General features: G+C 44.5%; 1 protein-coding gene across 1 annotated transcript in view; it reads left to right on the top strand.

Moving 5' to 3' along the window:
- disp3 (dispatched RND transporter family member 3) overlaps positions 1 to 17875 on the top strand; it is a 608183-nt gene that overhangs the window by 356478 nt on the left and 233830 nt on the right. Inside the window, exon 7 of the mRNA XM_085966861.1 lies at positions 15497 to 15633. Coding sequence (XP_085822987.1) covers positions 15497 to 15633 — 137 coding nt within the window. The remainder of the gene's footprint in view (positions 1 to 15496; positions 15634 to 17875) is intronic.

Below are 17875 nucleotides of genomic sequence, written 5' to 3'. Positions count from 1 at the left end.
TTTATTATTTTTAAAGAATTTACAGTAAGGTAAGTGTATTTTTGGACCCGATTTCTTGAAAAAAAAAATTTGGCAGAAATTTGAATAATTGTTTAAATTAGTTTTTTTAAAGTTATTAATAGTTAATTTAATTATTGGAATTTTAAAAAACTTTAAATAAAAGTTTAAGTAGTGTTTTGGGCGCCCGGACTTTTCATGAGTTTGACAGGTCTTATGTCTAACTCATGAATGGGCTTTTGTAAACTCCCATTGGTTGCCCAGTGCTCACGTGATCCCAGCCGGCTCATCGCACTAAGTACGCCGCTGGATCACGCACGCACAGCGCGCCGGGAGCTGAACCGGGCCACAGACCGGAAATCCAAGCAGGCCCAGTCTTGAAATGTCAGCGCGATATGTAAGTGTAGGTCGGGGGCTTGCACCCGCGGGAAGCCCCCGACCCGAATTTCTGGGCAAGTATTTTTGTCTTGAATCTTTATGACAGGATAATTAACGGGGGCAGGGGAAACTGAACTTTACATTTTCCCGCTTGATGCTGTTATTTGAAATCAATCCATTGGCTGCTTCCAAATCTCAGTAGGAAATCGGATTGCAGAAATAATCTTCCTACTTTGTTAACCATTAGTAGCAGTGCTGCAGCTGGTGCTGTACACGCAGTGGTATTGCATGGGCTTATCCTACAAGAAAAGTGCATTGCTAATAGTATTATCAATAGAGAACTCTCAGATCAAAAGAAAGATCTGAAGCCCCTAAAGGATATTGGATCAAAGGTTTGAAGGTACTTACGAAAGAATTAAAGCGTTGCAGATGTCAGCTCCAATTAACATCACAAGGTGCTGTTGTCATTAATTCCTCTCTATGGACTCCAGACACTAAAGGTAAAAGAAATGCAAGGGAATTAATAAGCTGCGACACTCAGATCGGTAGCGTTCTTTTTTGAACGGCTTAAATAATATTCCTTTATCTTTTGCTGAGTACTTCTGGTCGTAAAATTCAATGTCTCGCTGAAATGTTTTGATATGTTGCTCAAGCTGCTTAACACCAGAGTGGCTCTTTGAGCTCTGATTTTTAAAAAAAATGGAGGCAGTAATCCCAAGCTGCGATGAGTAATAGGTTTAGTCAGCTTCCATCATTTTACTATAAGCGGTTACCTCATTCATTTGGTGTGGTAGCAGAAGAACAAAAATTACAGGTCTTTAATGTGGAATCTCTCCAACCTTAGCTCAGTGGTAGCACGCTTTCATCTAGGTCGCTGGCTCATGGGTTCAAGCCCCAGTGCAGTACTGCAGAGGTGCTACATTGTCTGAGATACAGGAAACTCTTTTTTTATCCGGCACCGACGGGACCGGCATCGTGCTGGTTTATCAAAAAGTCCGGATTAGAGAGAGTTATAGTTAAAAGGTAGAGAGCTCCGTACACAGCAACAAATCCAGGCTTCCCTGTTGCTTAGCAACAGGTGCAAGAAGCCCGGCCACAGACCAAGCGTCCCTGTTGCTTAGCAACAAGTGCAGGAACCCCCGATTAACCAGCCAAGAATCAAGAAACAGCCACTAATATGAAGAAAAACTTAACTGAACCTACTCCTGAATTTTGCCGGTTAACTGTGATTTCCGGTTGTTTGGGTGCCGGTAAATCGAGAGTTTCCTGTACTGTCCTTTGGCTGAGATTGTAACAGCAGTCCCAAGTGCTGGTTTTAGTGCTGCCGAAGGACATTAAAAATCTCAGAACGCTATTCAAAGAAGAGCAGGGACTTCTCCCAGTATCCTGGCCAACACTTCTCCCTCAACTAAAACCCCCCAAAAGCTGATTCATCTCTCTGCTGTTTTTGGGACATTGCTATGTGGAAAATGGCTGCCTACTTAATAGTCACAGAACCGTAGAAGTTATAGAAGAGAAGAAGGTCCCCCCTCACCTATATCAGCCATAGCTCCTTAACTGGAGTTGTGCACTTCAATCCCATTTCCCTATCCTTTCAGTATATCCTTTTTATATTAATTTTCCAATTCCCTTTTAAATTATGTTACAGTCCCTGGCTCAGTAGCTATCGTTAGCAAAGCATTCCATAATAACTCTCTGTGTGCAAAATATTCTTACAACTTCCTCTTTTGTTCTCCGTGATAACCCTGAGTTTATGCCCCTTTGTTATTCATTCGTCAAGAAGTGGAAATAACCTTGCAATATTTACCCTCTCGGAACCTTTCCTAGTTTTGAACACCTCCCGTTAGATTCCTCCTTCCATTGGAAAAAAGACTCCAATGTTTCAAGCCTTTCTTTATCACTATAACCGCAGATTTGTGGTATTCTAATGAATCTTTGATGTACTCGTTTTATAATTAGGTGCTCGGAACACCAACTGTGACCTAATTAATGCCTCGTACAAATTCAACATCATTTTCTTGCTTTGATTGTTAGTGTCCCATTTGCCTTTTAATGGTCTTTACCACCTTCAATCTTACCATTAAGAGTATACATTTCACTGTTCTTTTTCATAAAATGTACCATGTATTTCTCTGCATCTGCCAGCTCTGCTGCCTTCCGCTAAACTCCCTGTGCCTCCCCCCCCCCCCCCCGCCCTTGCAGTCTTCTGTATTTGCAGTTGGCCATGGCTCCCAATTTAATATCAAGAAACTAAATGCCTAAATTATTGATGTAAAGGGAAACTAAGAGATCCCAGCACAGATCCCTGCGCCCACTCCGTCTACATTGAACCGAGATGAAAATATCCATTTACCTCTACTCTCTGGCCACTAGCCATCTCGCTATCCATGCAACTACCTTCCTCCTAATACCATGTGCCGTTAGTTTTGCGACAAATTTGTTTTCCGGCACCTTATCAAACCTTCTGAGAATCCCTGCCTGCATCTACTGCATGCTCTTTCTCTGTACAATGCATGATTTCCTTGAAAATTTAAATTTAATTAGTCGAGCGTGATCTGCCCTTTACAAATCCATGCTGACTTCCCTGATTTACCCATGTCTTTCAGAGAATCATACGATCTTACAGCACAGGAAGAGGCCATTCAGCCCATCGTGCCTCTTTAAAGAGCTAGCCAATTAGTCCTATTTCCCCTCCCCCCCCCCCCCCCCCCATTCTGTCCCCATAGCCCTGTATTTTTTCACAACTGAGTTAAGACTAACTGGCCTGTAATTTTCTGGCTTTTCCCTGTGTGCTACCTCCCAGTCCTTTGATACAAATCCTGTTGGACAGATTATGGTTTGTGTCATCTGCTATCACTGTCCTAACTACCCTCTGATTTTCTAGGATGCTTACCACCTGGGTCTGGTGACTTTTCTACTGCCAGTCCGATTAACTTTTTTTAAATAAAGTTTCCTTATGAGTATTTATTCCCAGTGGTAGCTCTTCCACCTCATCCTCAGTCCCATTTTCTCCCTTCTCTGTAAAAACTGAGGCGATATTCTTTTTACGCATCATTGCCATTCTTTTACTCCCAATTACAAGATGGCCTCGACCACCTTTAAGTGGTCCCATCCCTTCTCGGACTGTTCTTTTATTGCTTGTGGTTTATAAATGCGCTTGCCACTTCCTTTTCCGTTCATGCTTTTCAACATAGTACCGGTTCACTTTTTAAAATCTTAAATCTCTTTTTGCTTCCCTTCAGTACATAACATAAGAAGTAGGAGCAGGAGTAGGCCATATGGCCCCTCGGGCCTGCTCCGCCATTCAATAGGATCATGGCTGATCCGAATCTAGACTCGCGTCCACTTCCCTGCCCTCTCCCCGTAACCCCTAATTCCCTTATCTGCTAGGAAACTGTCTATCTCCATTTTAAATTTATTTAATGTCGCAGCTTCCACAGCTCTCTGAGGTAGCAAATTCCATAGATTTACTACCCTCTGAGTGAAGAAGTTTCTCCTCATCTCAGTTTTGAAAGGGCAGCCCCTTATTCTAAGATTATGCCCCCTAGTTCTAGTCTCACCCATCAGTGGAAACATCCTCACCGCATCCACCCGATCAAGCCCCTTCACAATCTTATATGTTTCGATAAGATCGCCTCTCATTCTTCTGAACTCCAATGAGTAGAGTTCCAACCTACTCAACCTTTCCTCATACGTCAACCCCCTCATCTCCGGAATCAACCGAGTGAACCTTCTCTGAACCGCCTCGAGAGCAAGTATATCTTTTCTTAAATATGGAAACCAAAACTGCACGCAGTATTCCAGGTGTGGCCTCACCAATACCCTGTATAACTGCAGCAAGACTTCCCTGTTTTTATACTCCATCCCCCTTGCAATAAAAGCCAAGATTCCATTGGCCTTCCTGATCACCTGCTGCACCTGCATACTAACTTTTTGTGTTTCATGCACCAGGACCCCCAGATCCCTTTGTACTGTAGCACTTTGCAGTTTCTCTCCATTTAGATAATAACTTGCTCTTTGATTTTTTTCTGCCAAAGTGCATAACCTCACACTTTCCAACATTATATTGCATCTGCCAAATCTCTGCCCACTCACTTAGCCTGTCTATGTCCTTTTGCAGGTTATTTATGTCCTCCTCACTCACTGCTTTCCCTCCCATCTTTGTATCGTCAGCAAACTTGGATATGTTGCACTCGGTCCCTTCCTCCAAATCGTTAATATAGATTGTAAAGAGTTGGGGTCCCAGCACTGACCCCTGCGGAACACCACTAGTTACTGATTGCCAGCCTGAGAATGAACCATTTATCCCAACTCTTTGTTTTCTGTTAGATAGCCAATCTTCCACCCATGCCAGTATATTACCCCCAATCCCGTGATTTCTTATCTTGATCAGTAATCTTTTGTGTGGAACCTTGTCAAATGCCTTTTGGAAGTCCAAATACACTACATCCACTGGTTCCCCTTTATCCACCCTGTATGTTACATCCTCAAAGAATTCGAGCAAATTTGTCAAACATGACTTCCCCTTCATAAAACCATGCTGACTCTGTCCTATTAAATTATGTTTATCCAAATGCTCTGTTACTGTTTCCTTAATAATGGACTCCAACATTTTGCCAACCACAGATGTTAGGCTAACTGGTCTATAGTTTCCAGCTTTTTGTCTACTTCCCTTCTTAAATAAGGGTGTTACATTAGCAGTTTTCCAATCTGCCGGGACCTTTCCTGAGTCCAGGGAGTTCTGGAAAATAATCACCAATGCATCCACAATCCCTGCCGCCACTTCTCTCAAGACCCTAGGATGTAAGCCATCAGGTCCGGGGGATTTATCCGCCTTAAGTCCCATTATTTTACTGAGTACCATCTCCTTAGTGATTTTAATCGTGTTTAGCTCCTCCCCCCGCATTGCCCCCTGTTTGTCCAGTGTTGGGATATTTTTAGTGTCCTCTACTGTAAAGACTGATACAAAATATTTGTTCAGCATCTTTGCCATCTCCATGTTCCCCACCACTAGTTTCCCGGTCCCATCCTCTAAGGGACCAACGTTCACTTTAGCCACCCTTTTTCTTTTTATATAGCTGTAGAAACTTGCTATCTGTTTTTATATTTTTTGCTAGTTTACTTTCATAATCTATCTTCCCTTTCTTAATTAATCTTTTAGTTATTGTTTGCTGGCTTTAAAATGCTTCCCAATCTTCTATCCTCCCAATAGATTTGGCTACTTTATATGCCCTTGTTTTCAGTCGGATACTATCCTTTATTACTTTACTAAGCCACGGATGGCTGTCTTTTCTTTTATTCCCCTGTTTCCTCAGTGGAATATATTTATCTTGAAAGATGTAAAATATCTCCTTGAATGTAGACCACTGCTCTTGTACCGTCTTACACTTTAATCTGTTTTCCCAGTCCACTTTAGTCAATTCTACTCTCATACCTTCATAGTCTCCTTTATTTAAGCTTAGAAACATAGGGCCAGAAATTCCAGAACGGGGCTTGCAGCGCGTGCAAGCCCCGTATTTGCACTTACCCCGCGCTCCTGCCGATCAGCTTCTGGGACGCCTGAACTTGGAGAAATTGAAAGCACATTCCCGGGCAGCGTATGACGTCACGCCGCCCAGGAGTGCAGCCAGCGCGGACCCAGGAGCGTGCAGTGTAAGTGAGACACGCCCCTTGAGGTCTCAGTTTCACTGGACACGCCCCCAATGTTTCTGTCAAGCTGCTTTGCTTTTTTACATGCAAAGCAGCAGTTTAAATAGGTTTTTGGAAGTTTTTTGAAGATTTTGGTAACTTCTATAAACTTTTTTAAATGTTTACATTATTTTGAGTAATCTGAAGTAGTTTTAAAGAGAATTAAAGCAATTTAAAGACTTTTAAAAGCCCTAAAAGAATTTTTTTAATTCCATTTATTTATTTAGCAATGTCGTCGTCATACGTGTCTTCACACTGTTCCCTTTGGGGAACTGTATGAAGTGGTGGAAGGATTTATGGCCGTGATTAACGCTCATTCCGTGACCGTAACCATCTTTGAACCAGCCATTAGGGCGGTTAGTCCTATGGCGGGAGGGTTTTACGGGCTCCCACAAGCTATACAAGGAGGGGGGGCCACCCACACCCACGGACGCAAATATCCCACTGGATGTCAACCCAGAATTTAGAGCCGGAGCTCCGACTCCACTTGCCGGGACTGTCTGGAGCGGGGTTCGAAACCCTACCCTGATCTGGCCCAGCGGCGGGGATCCTACCGCTATGACAAACGCCCAATCCGATTAGCTACGTGAAATGGCAGCATAGGGCTCCAGTCACGGGGAGGGAAAAGGCACAGGAAACGTATGGGTGTCACCTTTTGTGCGGAGTGGGCCTTTTGCGTAGCAGTAAGCATCCCCGCCGTTGGGCCAGAAGGAGTAGGGTTTTGAACCCCACTCCAGACAGTCCCGGCAAGTGGAGTCGGAGCTCCAACTTTAAATTCTGGGTGGACATCCAGCGGGATACTTGCGTCCGTGGGTGTTGGTGGCCCCCACCCCCCCTCAGATGGGTTGTGGGAGCCCGTAAAACCCTCCCGCCATAGGACTAACCACCCTAATGGCTGGTTCAAAGATGGTTACGGTCACGGAATGAGCGTTAATCACGGCCATAAATCCTTCCACCACTTCATACAGTTCCCCAAAGGGAACAGTGTGAGGATACGTGCGATGATGACCTCTTGCGCAATGCACCTCCTTGGACCCTCAGTCGCAGATGCGAGGGGGCAAGTCGTGCAAGTGTTAAATTTTTTATTTTATTGACATGTAAAATGTTGGCCCAATAATTCCCTTCCAAATGCGCGAGTACGGTCGGGGTACTTACGCATCTGGCCGGATGAAATGCCGGTTTTCAGCATGCACAGTGCATGTGGGGAAAACCGGCATTTCCTGTCCTCTGAACGAAGGGGTTCAGAGGCCGAACGCGTGCGACTGCACAGGCAGCGCGTGCGCAGTATAATTCGCCGCTTTCATTAATGCTTTCAGTGAGGTCCAGTCATTACAACTTACACATGAAAAAAGCATGGGTACAGTTGCTACAGAGGCTGCGGAGGAAGATATTTCTTATCGTAGAGCTTCTGAAAGTATGTATGTCTGTATATATTCCTTTGCGTGTTATGTATATATTCCTTTACTTATGTGTATGAATGTATTATTTAATTATGACTTTCAGAGAAAGTAACTTATTGGAAAATCATAATTAAAAACATACATTCATAGTAAAGGAATATAAAAAATACATACATATACGTAAAGGAATATATGTGGACATACATACATAACTCATTCTCACATTCCATTCACACAGCCACAATTGCTCCTTCTACCTACCGTTCTGAAAACCCTTTTTAAAAAAAAAAAAAAAAATTTAACTTTAAAACTTACTTAAAACTTCTTAAAATAACTTCCCTCCCTTTCCCAAACAAAAATATTGCATTTCAAAAGCTCCACGATAAAATATATCTTCCTCCGCAGCCAATGAACCACTTTACACTTGCTTTTTTTCAGTGTAACTTCTAAGGACTTAACCTCACGGATTTCATGAATGAAATCCACGAAGTTCACTGCGCAAGCGCTGCCTGTGCAGTCGCACACGCTCGAGGTCTGGAAATGCCGGCGTTCCCCGCATGCGCTGTTCATGCTGAACGCCGGCATTTCCAACGGCCAGAAGCGTGAGTAAGCCGACCGTACTCACGCTTCTGGCCTGGAATTTCTGGCCCATAGAAGATAGGAGCAGGAGTAGGCCATGCGGCCCTTCGAGCCTGTTCCGCCATTTAATGAGATCATGGCTGATCATCCAAACTCAGTACCCTGTCCCTGCCTTCTCCCCATACCCCTTGATCCCTTTAGCCTCAAGAAATATATCCAACTCCTTCTTGAATATATTTAATGAATTGGCCTCTACTGCCTTCTGTGGTAGAGAATTCCACAGGTTCACCACTCTCTGGGTGAAGAAATTCCTCCTCATTTCAGTCCTAAATGGCTTACCCCTTATCCTTAGACTTGTTACGTTTTTCCATATATTTTTCTTCTGCATTACCAATCTATAATTTCCATTTGCCTCTTTTAAATCAAAATTTTTGCCCAGATTTTTCTCCCACCCCCCCCCCCGCCTCTGCTGGCGCTCCCTTTACTCCTAGTCAGACTGCTATTTAATTGTAGCTAATCCATCACGTATTTCAATGTCTTCCACTGCAGTCATTGCACTTTGGAGTAGTTCATGTACGTGAAGTGCTCTAAGATGTTTTTGAGGTGCTGTATTAATGTAAATGGAAACATAGGGCTGGATTTTATGAATGGCGACGTGTTGGAGGCGGGACTGCTGCTTGTCGGTTCAATGTCCTGCCTCCATCAGCCTCTGGCCAACCAGCGGGATGTTCCCCTGATTGACCTTGTTAAGCCCGCCCAGCGGGCTCAGCAGGCCAATTAGGGGGAAGTCACTGACCCAGCACGTCAATGTCCAGCGTGCCATCAGTCAAGATTTCTTGAAAGAAGAAATGTCAGTGTTTGACAGCTCTGTGAAGCTGTCAAACACTGACATTCTGTGCAGTTTGATGAGGCCTTGTGTTCAGGACTCATCAAACCTTTCAACTTTGCAGAAATCACCTGGCTGTTGGTTCGGAGGATCCAACAGCCAGTCTGTGAAATCTACAATGGAGATGTCGGGACTCCGGATCCACAGCGGCTGATGCTGTAGGCAGAAACAAAGGTAAGTGAACATTTTATAACACTCACCTTACATACTTACCACTCCACACTCGCACCCATCACTCACCTCTGCACCTCACTTTCAGACCCCTCCGACCCCCGCAGACCTCCTTTTCGTCTCCTCCAACCCGGCGGGGTTCTCCGAGGTCGGGAAGCCTTCACCTGGAAAGGTAAAATGAGACTAATCCTTTTTTCTGCCTGTTAACTACATGTTAACAGGCAGTTAATAGGATTTAATCCCTTTCCCGCCTCGAGGAGACAGGACCCGGGGCAGGACGGCTTCCCGCCTCCTGGCAAAAGGGCACGGGGGGGGGATGGGGGCGGGTTTGCCAGCTGCCTCCACATTCTGCAACTTTATCAGCAGTCCCTCTCCATACCCGCCTCCTCGGGGCTGACAAAATCCAGCCCTTAGCCTCCGAATCCATGTCAGAACCGTAATTGTGCAGAAGCTCTCATTCTGAGAGAGCAGCGGTAGCATTTCCCTCGCCACAATCCGAGTACTGAATGGCACAAGTGTTAAGTCCGTGAATGATTGAGACACGGACCAGCAGGAGCGAAAACAAACAAGTCTTTACTGGTGGAAGTCAATAGTGAAACTAAACAACAGAGGCTCTCTAGCACCTTTTATACAGGGGTGGTCACTGCCGGTACTGCAGTCTGAGACCAGTTATTCTCTTAAAGGTACATACACAACAATTCCTCCCCTTTTAGATAAACAGTACATAACATTCATTTAACAACTAAATGATAACGAATTACAATCACAATTACTGTTGCTAAATACATTGGTTAAGTTTAAGCAATTATAAGTTCAGTCTTTGAGGAGGCTTCCTGATTCTGTCTGGATAACGCCTCTTTGGCGTATCAGGTTCTTCGGGCAATGTTGCGTCGGGATCAATGTCGTTGTTTGGTTCATCTGCTTCCAATATTACCGGTTCTGCGGTAGCTGCAATTGGAACGTCAATTTCATTACCAGGTGTATCAGATCGTGGTGTGGAGTTGACGTTTTCCAGTGACTCTAGAATCTGGTCAGCATGGCGTCTTACAATGCTCTCCCCAACGTCCACGGTATACATGAGAGGTCCTTGTCGTGTACAAATCGTTCCTGGCTGCCATTTCTCAGTGCGGTAGTCCCGGGCCAAAACTGGTTGACCTATCTTAAAACTCCTGGTCGGCCTTTCATTCATATTCTGAAACTGCCTGTTCTCCACATCTCTTCGGACGTTTGGCTTAACCAAATCCAAGCGGCATCGTAGTCTTCGATTGAAGAACATCATGGCTGGAGTTTGGTTTGTAACCGCATGTGTCGCATTCCGGTAGGCAAACAAGAAGTTGTCCACCTTGTGTTGTAGGGGTATATCTTCATTACACATTGCCTTGATAGCCTTCTTGAATGTTTGGACAAACCTCTCGGCCAATCCATTAGTGGCTGGATGATATGGGGCGGATGTGTAATGCTTAACGCCATTGTTCTTTAAGAACCTCCGGAACTCTTCAGACACAAACTGTGGTCCATTGTCAGAGCAAATCTGTTCAGGCAGCCCATTCCTGGCGAATACGGTTTGCAAAACTGTGATAGTTTTTTCCGTGGTGGTTGAGGACATTTTTATTACCTCTGGCCACTTTGAATGTGCATCCACCGCAATTAAAAACATCGAGTCCATGAAGGGACCAGCAAAATCAATGTGCACCCGTTGCCATGGGAGATGAGGGCCACTCCCATGGATGCAGAGGAGCTTGTGGTGGGGCGTTTTGGACCTTCTGGCATCCTGCACAGCTCTTGGTCATCTCTTCGATTTCTCTATCGATTCCCGGCCACCACACAAACGCTCTGGCTAAGTTCTTCATTTTTACCCCACCCAGATGACCCTCATGAAGCTCATTGAGTACTCTATCCATCAACTTAGGTGGAATTACTACTCTGGATCCACACATCAAGGTTCCTCTGCACACTGACAGCTGTTCTCTTCTCGGCGAGAATGCTGGCAGCAGTGGTTCGCCATGTGCTGGCCATCCCTTCACCGTTAAATCATAGACCCGTGATAGTGTCGGGTCATTCCGTGTTTCCTTTTCTATGTTTGCATTCGTCACAGGGAGACATTCCACTATGGTCGAGTGGAATAACTCCATTGGATCCACTGCAAGGTCGTCTTCTTCCACCGTCGGCAACGGTAGGCGTGACAATCCATCAGCATTTCCATGCTGTTTAGTTCCTTTGTACTCGATGTCATATTGGTGTGCCCCTAGGAAAAGGGACCATCTCTGCAGCCGTTGTGCCGTCATTATCGGTACGCCCTTCTGAGGGTTGAAAATGGAGACAAGAGGTTGATGATCGGTTAGTAGAGTAAATTTTTGACCGTGCAGATAGTGATTGAACTTCTTCACCCCCCACACTAGGCTGAGGGCCTCTCTGTCAATCTGGGCGTAGTTACGCTCGGCAGAAGTTAATGAGCGTGACGCAAAAGCTATCGGCCTCTCTAAACCATCAAGGAATTTATGTGACAGTACCGCCCCAATGCCATAGGGAGACGCATCACACGCCAGCCTGATTGGCAGTGCTGGGTTGTAGTGAGCCAATACTTCCCTTGAAGTGATTAAGTCCTTACTCTTCTGAAAAGCACGCTTACAATCATCGTTCCATTTCCATGCTACCCCCGTTCGTAGCAGGGCGTTCAGTGGGTGCAGAATTGTCGACAAATTCGGCAAAAACTTATGATAGTAATTCACCAACCCGAGGAATGACCTCAGTTGCAACACATTTTCAGGCTGACGTTTCCGTATGTTGTATGTAAAGATAAACAAGTTCTTTATAAAAGTTGATGTGCCAAGCATGGATTTACATAGAAACATAGAAGATAGGAGCAGGAGTAGGCCATTTGGCCCCTCGAGCCTGCTCTGCCATTCAATGCGATCATGGCTGATCATCCAAATTCAGTACCCTGTCCCTGCCTTCTCTCCATACCCCTTGACCCCTTTAGCCTTAAGAAATATATCCAACTCCTTCTTGAATATATTTAATGAATTGGCCTCTACTGCCTTCTGTGGTAGAGAATTCCACAGGTTTGCCACTCTCTGGGTGAAGAAATTCCTCCTCATTTCTGTCCTAAATTTGCTCTGATCTTGAAGGCACAGCTACGGTGGTCAGGTCATGTGGTGCGAATGTCTGATGAACGAATCCCAAAGATCTTTTTTCACGCATTGACAACTGGGAAACGATTTCACTTTGGTCTGCAAAAGAGATACAAAGACTGCTTAACTGCAAGTCTGAAACAGTGCAAAAACAGACGTTCCTAAGTGGGAACAACTTGCTCAGGGTAACACAGCGTAGTGAAAAACCATCCATGAAGGCACCTCCTACCGTGAGGCCTGTCTCATTGCTGATTCCAACTGTAAGCACCAGCTGAGGAAGTCTCGCCAGAAAAAAAAAATCAAGATCCCCGACCTGGTGTATCCGGGATCCCGGCTCAATCCCAGCAAAGAGCCAAAGAACTCAGTGCAGAAGATGAGACGATATTCCGGCTATCATCTTCAATATTGAACAATATAAATTCCACAAAGTTAAATTTGGTGGCACAGCCTCCCCATATGGCGAACAAATGTTCTTAATGTAACATTCATGGGCTGAAACCCCACTCTGGGACAATAGCACCCGACTGCACTCATATGAAAGTCCTTAGTCTGTGTCTTCAACTGAGACATTAACCCATTTATCTTATTTTAAATGGCCTTATGTTAAAAATACCAGACACAGGAATTCCTTCAAATGCATTTAACATGTTTGCACAGTACCATTGCACAGTGATTATAGACTCCAGATCTTCTGTCCTGTGTAGTACAGAAATAGAAATTGCTGGAAATACACAGCAGGTCCATCATTGTTTGGAAAAGAGAAGAGACAGGCTAACATTCTAGGTAGAGTTAATTCATCCAAACCTATCTTTTTCTCCGCTGACAGAACAACTGTATATTTCCAGCAATTTGTGGGCTTTTTACTTCATGTTTGCAGCTTTTCTCTTTCTGTCTGGCCGCCTCTAATGCCTGGACACTAATTGGACTCCCGCTTCTCCAGCTCACAGTGACGGGAGACCGTTGCCGATCACAAAGACCATAAAATTAAAAGAAGAGCTGCTGTTTCTGCACACACTACCAAATATTCACGAGCAAAGGCACGGGGAGTTAGCCAACAGACTGGATGCCAAGGAGGATTCACGCTGTTCTGATCTCCATTTTCTGCAAACAAGTAAAATAAACAGGAAATGTGGTGAATAAGCAGGATTGTTTTTTTACTTGTGCTTGGGGTCCCCTAGATTGTGAACGCTATAAATCTCTTCTTAGAAAAGCAGCTATTAAAATGCTGATCTGTTGCGCGATATGAAAAGGATTATGGGATTACAAGAGCCTCTGAAGAAAAGCCATAGGGTTAGCATTTGTGGTCCCATTTAGTATTCAGTCCCGCTACACCCTGGCTGGCTTTAAAGTTTGTGTTGGAGGCAGTATTCTGAACTCTTTTGTTCTGACATTTGCCTAGATCTGACTTCTGCCTGTTTCTTTCAGGCTGTCTCAATCTGAATTGGATTGGGAATTAAACCCAAGTTATTTGTGTCTGTGCTGTGACAAATTAGAAATGTCAGTTTAGTGCTGTAAGGCGCAATCTTCTGAGGGAAAAGGCACATCTTTGAGGTTGAGTAGAAGTTGCTTTAATCCGCATTTAACATGGGACTGCTTGATGCTGACGCTCGATGTCCAAAGAAACGAGAGAGGTTCTGTTTCCCGGGGCTTTTCTTCATTACCCTAATGGATACAAAATTCACCAAAAAAAGTTTTTTAAAAAAGAAAGAAAATAAAGAGCTTGCATTTACGTAACACCTTTCATGACCTCAGGATGTCCCAAAGGCCTTTACAGCTAATGAAGTACTTTTGAAGTGTAGTCACTGTTGTAAAGTAGGAAACAGCAGCCAATTTACGCACAGCAAGCTCCCACAAACAGCAATGTGATAATGACCAGATAATCTGTTTTAGTGACGTTGGTTCAGAGATAAAACAAAAACTCCCCTGTTCTTCGAAATAGCGCCATGGGATCTTTTACGTCCACTTGAGAGGACAGACAGGGCCTCGGTTTAACAGCTCATCCGAAAGACGGCACCTCCGACAGTGCAGCACTCCCTCAGCACTGCACTGGAGTGTCAGCCCAGATTTTGTGCTCGAGTTTCTGGAGTGGGACTTGAACCCACGACCTTCTGACTCAGAGGCGGGTGTGCTGCCCACTGAGCAAAAAGAAAAGTACTTATTATTGCCACTGTTTCATTGTTCACCGTTTTGAGGCAGGTCGCTTCCACATACCCTCCTGTAGTTGACAGCGTAGGATAATTGCTGCTATGTACTGCATCACCATTTGCCATCTCTCCATTCTTGGCCAGCAAGAGGCACAGGACACTATCCTCGATACATGTGCCATGCAGATTCAGAACTTGGTGGACAAGGTATTTAGAAGAGTAGTTGAATTGATGGTTTTATGATCTCATTGGTTGCCACAGCAACCCTGTAGGAACAGCCTTCCCCAGTTTCAAACATGCAACTTCTGTGAAGTGCAGTATGGCACTGAACAGCAGATCACATCAGGACACTAGTACAATAGCAAAATACTGCGGATGTTGGAAATCCAAAATAACAGAAAATGCTGGCCTCGACCCCTATTTCATTTTTTCTTGTAATCATTCCACTCCTTTCCCCCCCACCCCACTTTTCCTTTTGTTTCTCTCTCACACCTGGCAGCTATCTCTTGCCCTGCCAGTACACTTTACACCTAATCTCAGCCTATTACCACCTCGTCTAGCTTCTAATACCTTTTATTGTCTCTTTTTTTACTTCTTTTGTTTCTTTTATTCTTTTGTCCGATCGCAGCCCTGCCTCCGATCTATCTTTTCTTTCCAGTTTTGAAGAAGGGTTCGACCCGAAACGTCAACTCAAATTTCTGTCCACGGATGTTGCCTGACCTGCTGAGTTTTTCCAGCATTTTCTGTTGTTATTTCACATCAGGACACCATTGGGCTCTGCTTCTGCTGTTTGTTGCTTTCATAGAAATGTATGCATAGAAGGAGGCTGTTTATGTGCTGGTGCTATCCCCTTTAATCCCATTTCACTGCTCTTTCCCTGGATTTTTATATTATTATTCTTCAAGTGTTTATCTAATTTCCTGTAGAATGTTTTGATTGACTAGCCACCAATAACCAGCTGTGACACTGCATTGAATATTCTAAAATGTCTTCTGCTGTGGTTAGGAATCAGTAGTGGTGGGACTGTACAGATAAATATATTTGTAGTGATCAACATTGTGGGAATATGGAGTCATATGTTTGTATCGATTAAGGCCCTCACTTTGTTCATTATTTCTGCAGGAAAGTGAAAGTTCTGTATGGTGGAACAGACCTGTTTGACTATGAAGTGAGACGAACATTTAAGAATGACATGTTGCTGGCGTTTATCAGCAGTGGGTGTATAGCAGTCCTGGTGTACGTTCTCACCTCGTTTTCAGGTAAGCGTCGCTCCCCATTTTAACCATTACTATCTTTTCCTGTGGTATAGATGCAATGTTTTTATGTCCATTTCCTTGCCTTTACCAACGCCACTCCGCAGATGGCCACTAGGAAGTTCTGGAGAGTAGCACAGGATAGTTCCAGCTCTAATTTTGCCGCCTTCCTGTGCAAGCAGTGCCGGCCCCTCCCTATCTCTGTAACCTCCTACAGCCCTACACCCCCCTAAGATCTCAACGCTTCTCTACTTCTGGCGTCTTGCGCATCCCCGATCTTCATCACTCCACTCTTGGTGGCCGTGCCTTCAGCTGCCTAGGCCCTAAGCTCTGGAATGCCCTCCCTAAACCTCTCGGCCTTTATACCTCTCCTCCTTTAAGTTGCTCCTTAAAATCTACCTCATTGACCAAGGTTTTGGCCACCTGTCCTAATGTCTCTTTATGTGGCTCGGTGTCAAATTTTGTCTGATTTACGCTCCTGTGAAGTGCTTTGGGACATTTTTACTACATTAAAGGTGCTATATATTGTTGCTGTTGTTGTTGATACCTTAGCTGGGATCGAAGACTGTCCGTATGGAGAAGTGCAGACACCAGTCCGTGTCCTGCCATTCATTCTGGAGCATCCACATATTAGGCCACTTCAGCTATTAAATTTAATGAACTTGCTCATTCTGCCTTCATAGTTCAAGGTCTCTTCCACTGTGGGTCCCAGTACCACAGACCATTATCTGACCAAGAAGGGCAACAGGTGACCTAATCCCAACTCTCCCTTGCCAACTGATGTGTATACAAGATCAGCCTGTGTCAACCCACCCTCCCCATACCAACTAGAACTCTCCCTTCATTACCCGTGAATCTCCTCGCCACACACGCAGCCAGCAAGACCACACGATGCAAAGTTCTATCCTTGACTTGGGGAAGGCGGTCGTAGGAAAATACATATGGCACATGGAGAATAATGGGCTTGTTCCCTGACTGATGTATTACATAGAATTGCGTGATATTTACAGCACAGAAACAGGCCATTCGGCCCAACAGGTTCATGTCGGTATTCTGCTCCACATGAGCCTCCTCCCAACCTTCTTCATCTAACCCCATCAACATCTCCTTCTATTCCTTTTCCCCTCATGTGTTTATCTAGCTTCTCCTTAAATGCAACTATGCTAGTCACCTCAACTACTTCTTATGGTAGCAAGTTCCATATTCTAACCACTCTCTGGGTAAAGAAGTTCCTCCTGAATTCTCCATTGGATTTATTAGTGACTATCTTGTATTTATGGCCCCTAGTTCTGGTCTCGCTCGCAAGTGGAAAGATCTTTGCTATGTCTACCCTATCAAACCCTTTCATAATCTTAAAGACCTCTATCAGGTCACCCCCTCGGTCCTCTCTTTTCTGGAGAAAAGAGCTCCGGCCTGTTCAATCTTTCCTGATAAGTATATCCTCTCATTTCTGGTATCATTCTAGTAAATCTTTTTAGCACCTTCTCAAGCGCCTCTATATCCTTTTTGTAACATGGAGACCAGAACTGCTCCAAGTGCGGTCTGACCACGGTTCGATACAAGTTTAAGATAGCTTCCCTGCTTTTCAATTCCATCCTTCTAGAAATGATCCCCAGTGCATTGTTTGCTTTTTTTATGGTTCATACACAATTTGCCAGTGATCTCCCTTGATGGATGATTGTTACATCTGCGATGTTACTGTGAGACTTGCATTCCCTATACAGTATATGGGTGTAGAAATTTATATGGGATGTACTGATAAATTGAATTTTTTTTAGTGTACGGTGCAAAAGATCGACTGCCAAAAACCAATGGCAGACAAAATATATGCAGAGCCTAGGAAATTTGTCAGCTTATTTAACTAGCCTGGTTTTACCTCAAGTTGGAAATCACATTTTCATCCTTTTACATTGCTATCAGATGTAGTTCTTTGGAGGAACACATGTTAACAGCCAATGTGCTAAGTTTTGGTAGCCAGGCCTTGATAAGAAACAACAAAAATGGATTCAGGACAAATACTCACGTTGAATAAGCTGACAAGGTCTAATTCCAATACAGCCAACCATGTGCATTAACCTTCCTCAGGTTAACCTTAAAGTGAGCACTCTCGCCTCAGCAGGTTGTGGGTTCAAGACCCACTCCAAAGACTTGAGCACTGTGCCGCCACCCCTGGTGGGTCTGTCCTACCGGTGGGACCCTGCAGGGTCGACGGGGCTGGGTGTGCCATTGCCGTGTCTGTAGCTGGTGC

Source organism: Somniosus microcephalus, chromosome 25 (genome assembly GCF_052327205.1).
Source record: "Somniosus microcephalus isolate GS21.2 chromosome 25, FLI_Smic_1.0, whole genome shotgun sequence".
In the NCBI taxonomy this organism is placed as follows: Eukaryota; Metazoa; Chordata; class Chondrichthyes; order Squaliformes; family Somniosidae; genus Somniosus; species Somniosus microcephalus.
The sequence above is the reverse complement of the archived record's forward strand: the minus strand, read 5'-3'. Positions and strand labels throughout refer to the sequence as shown.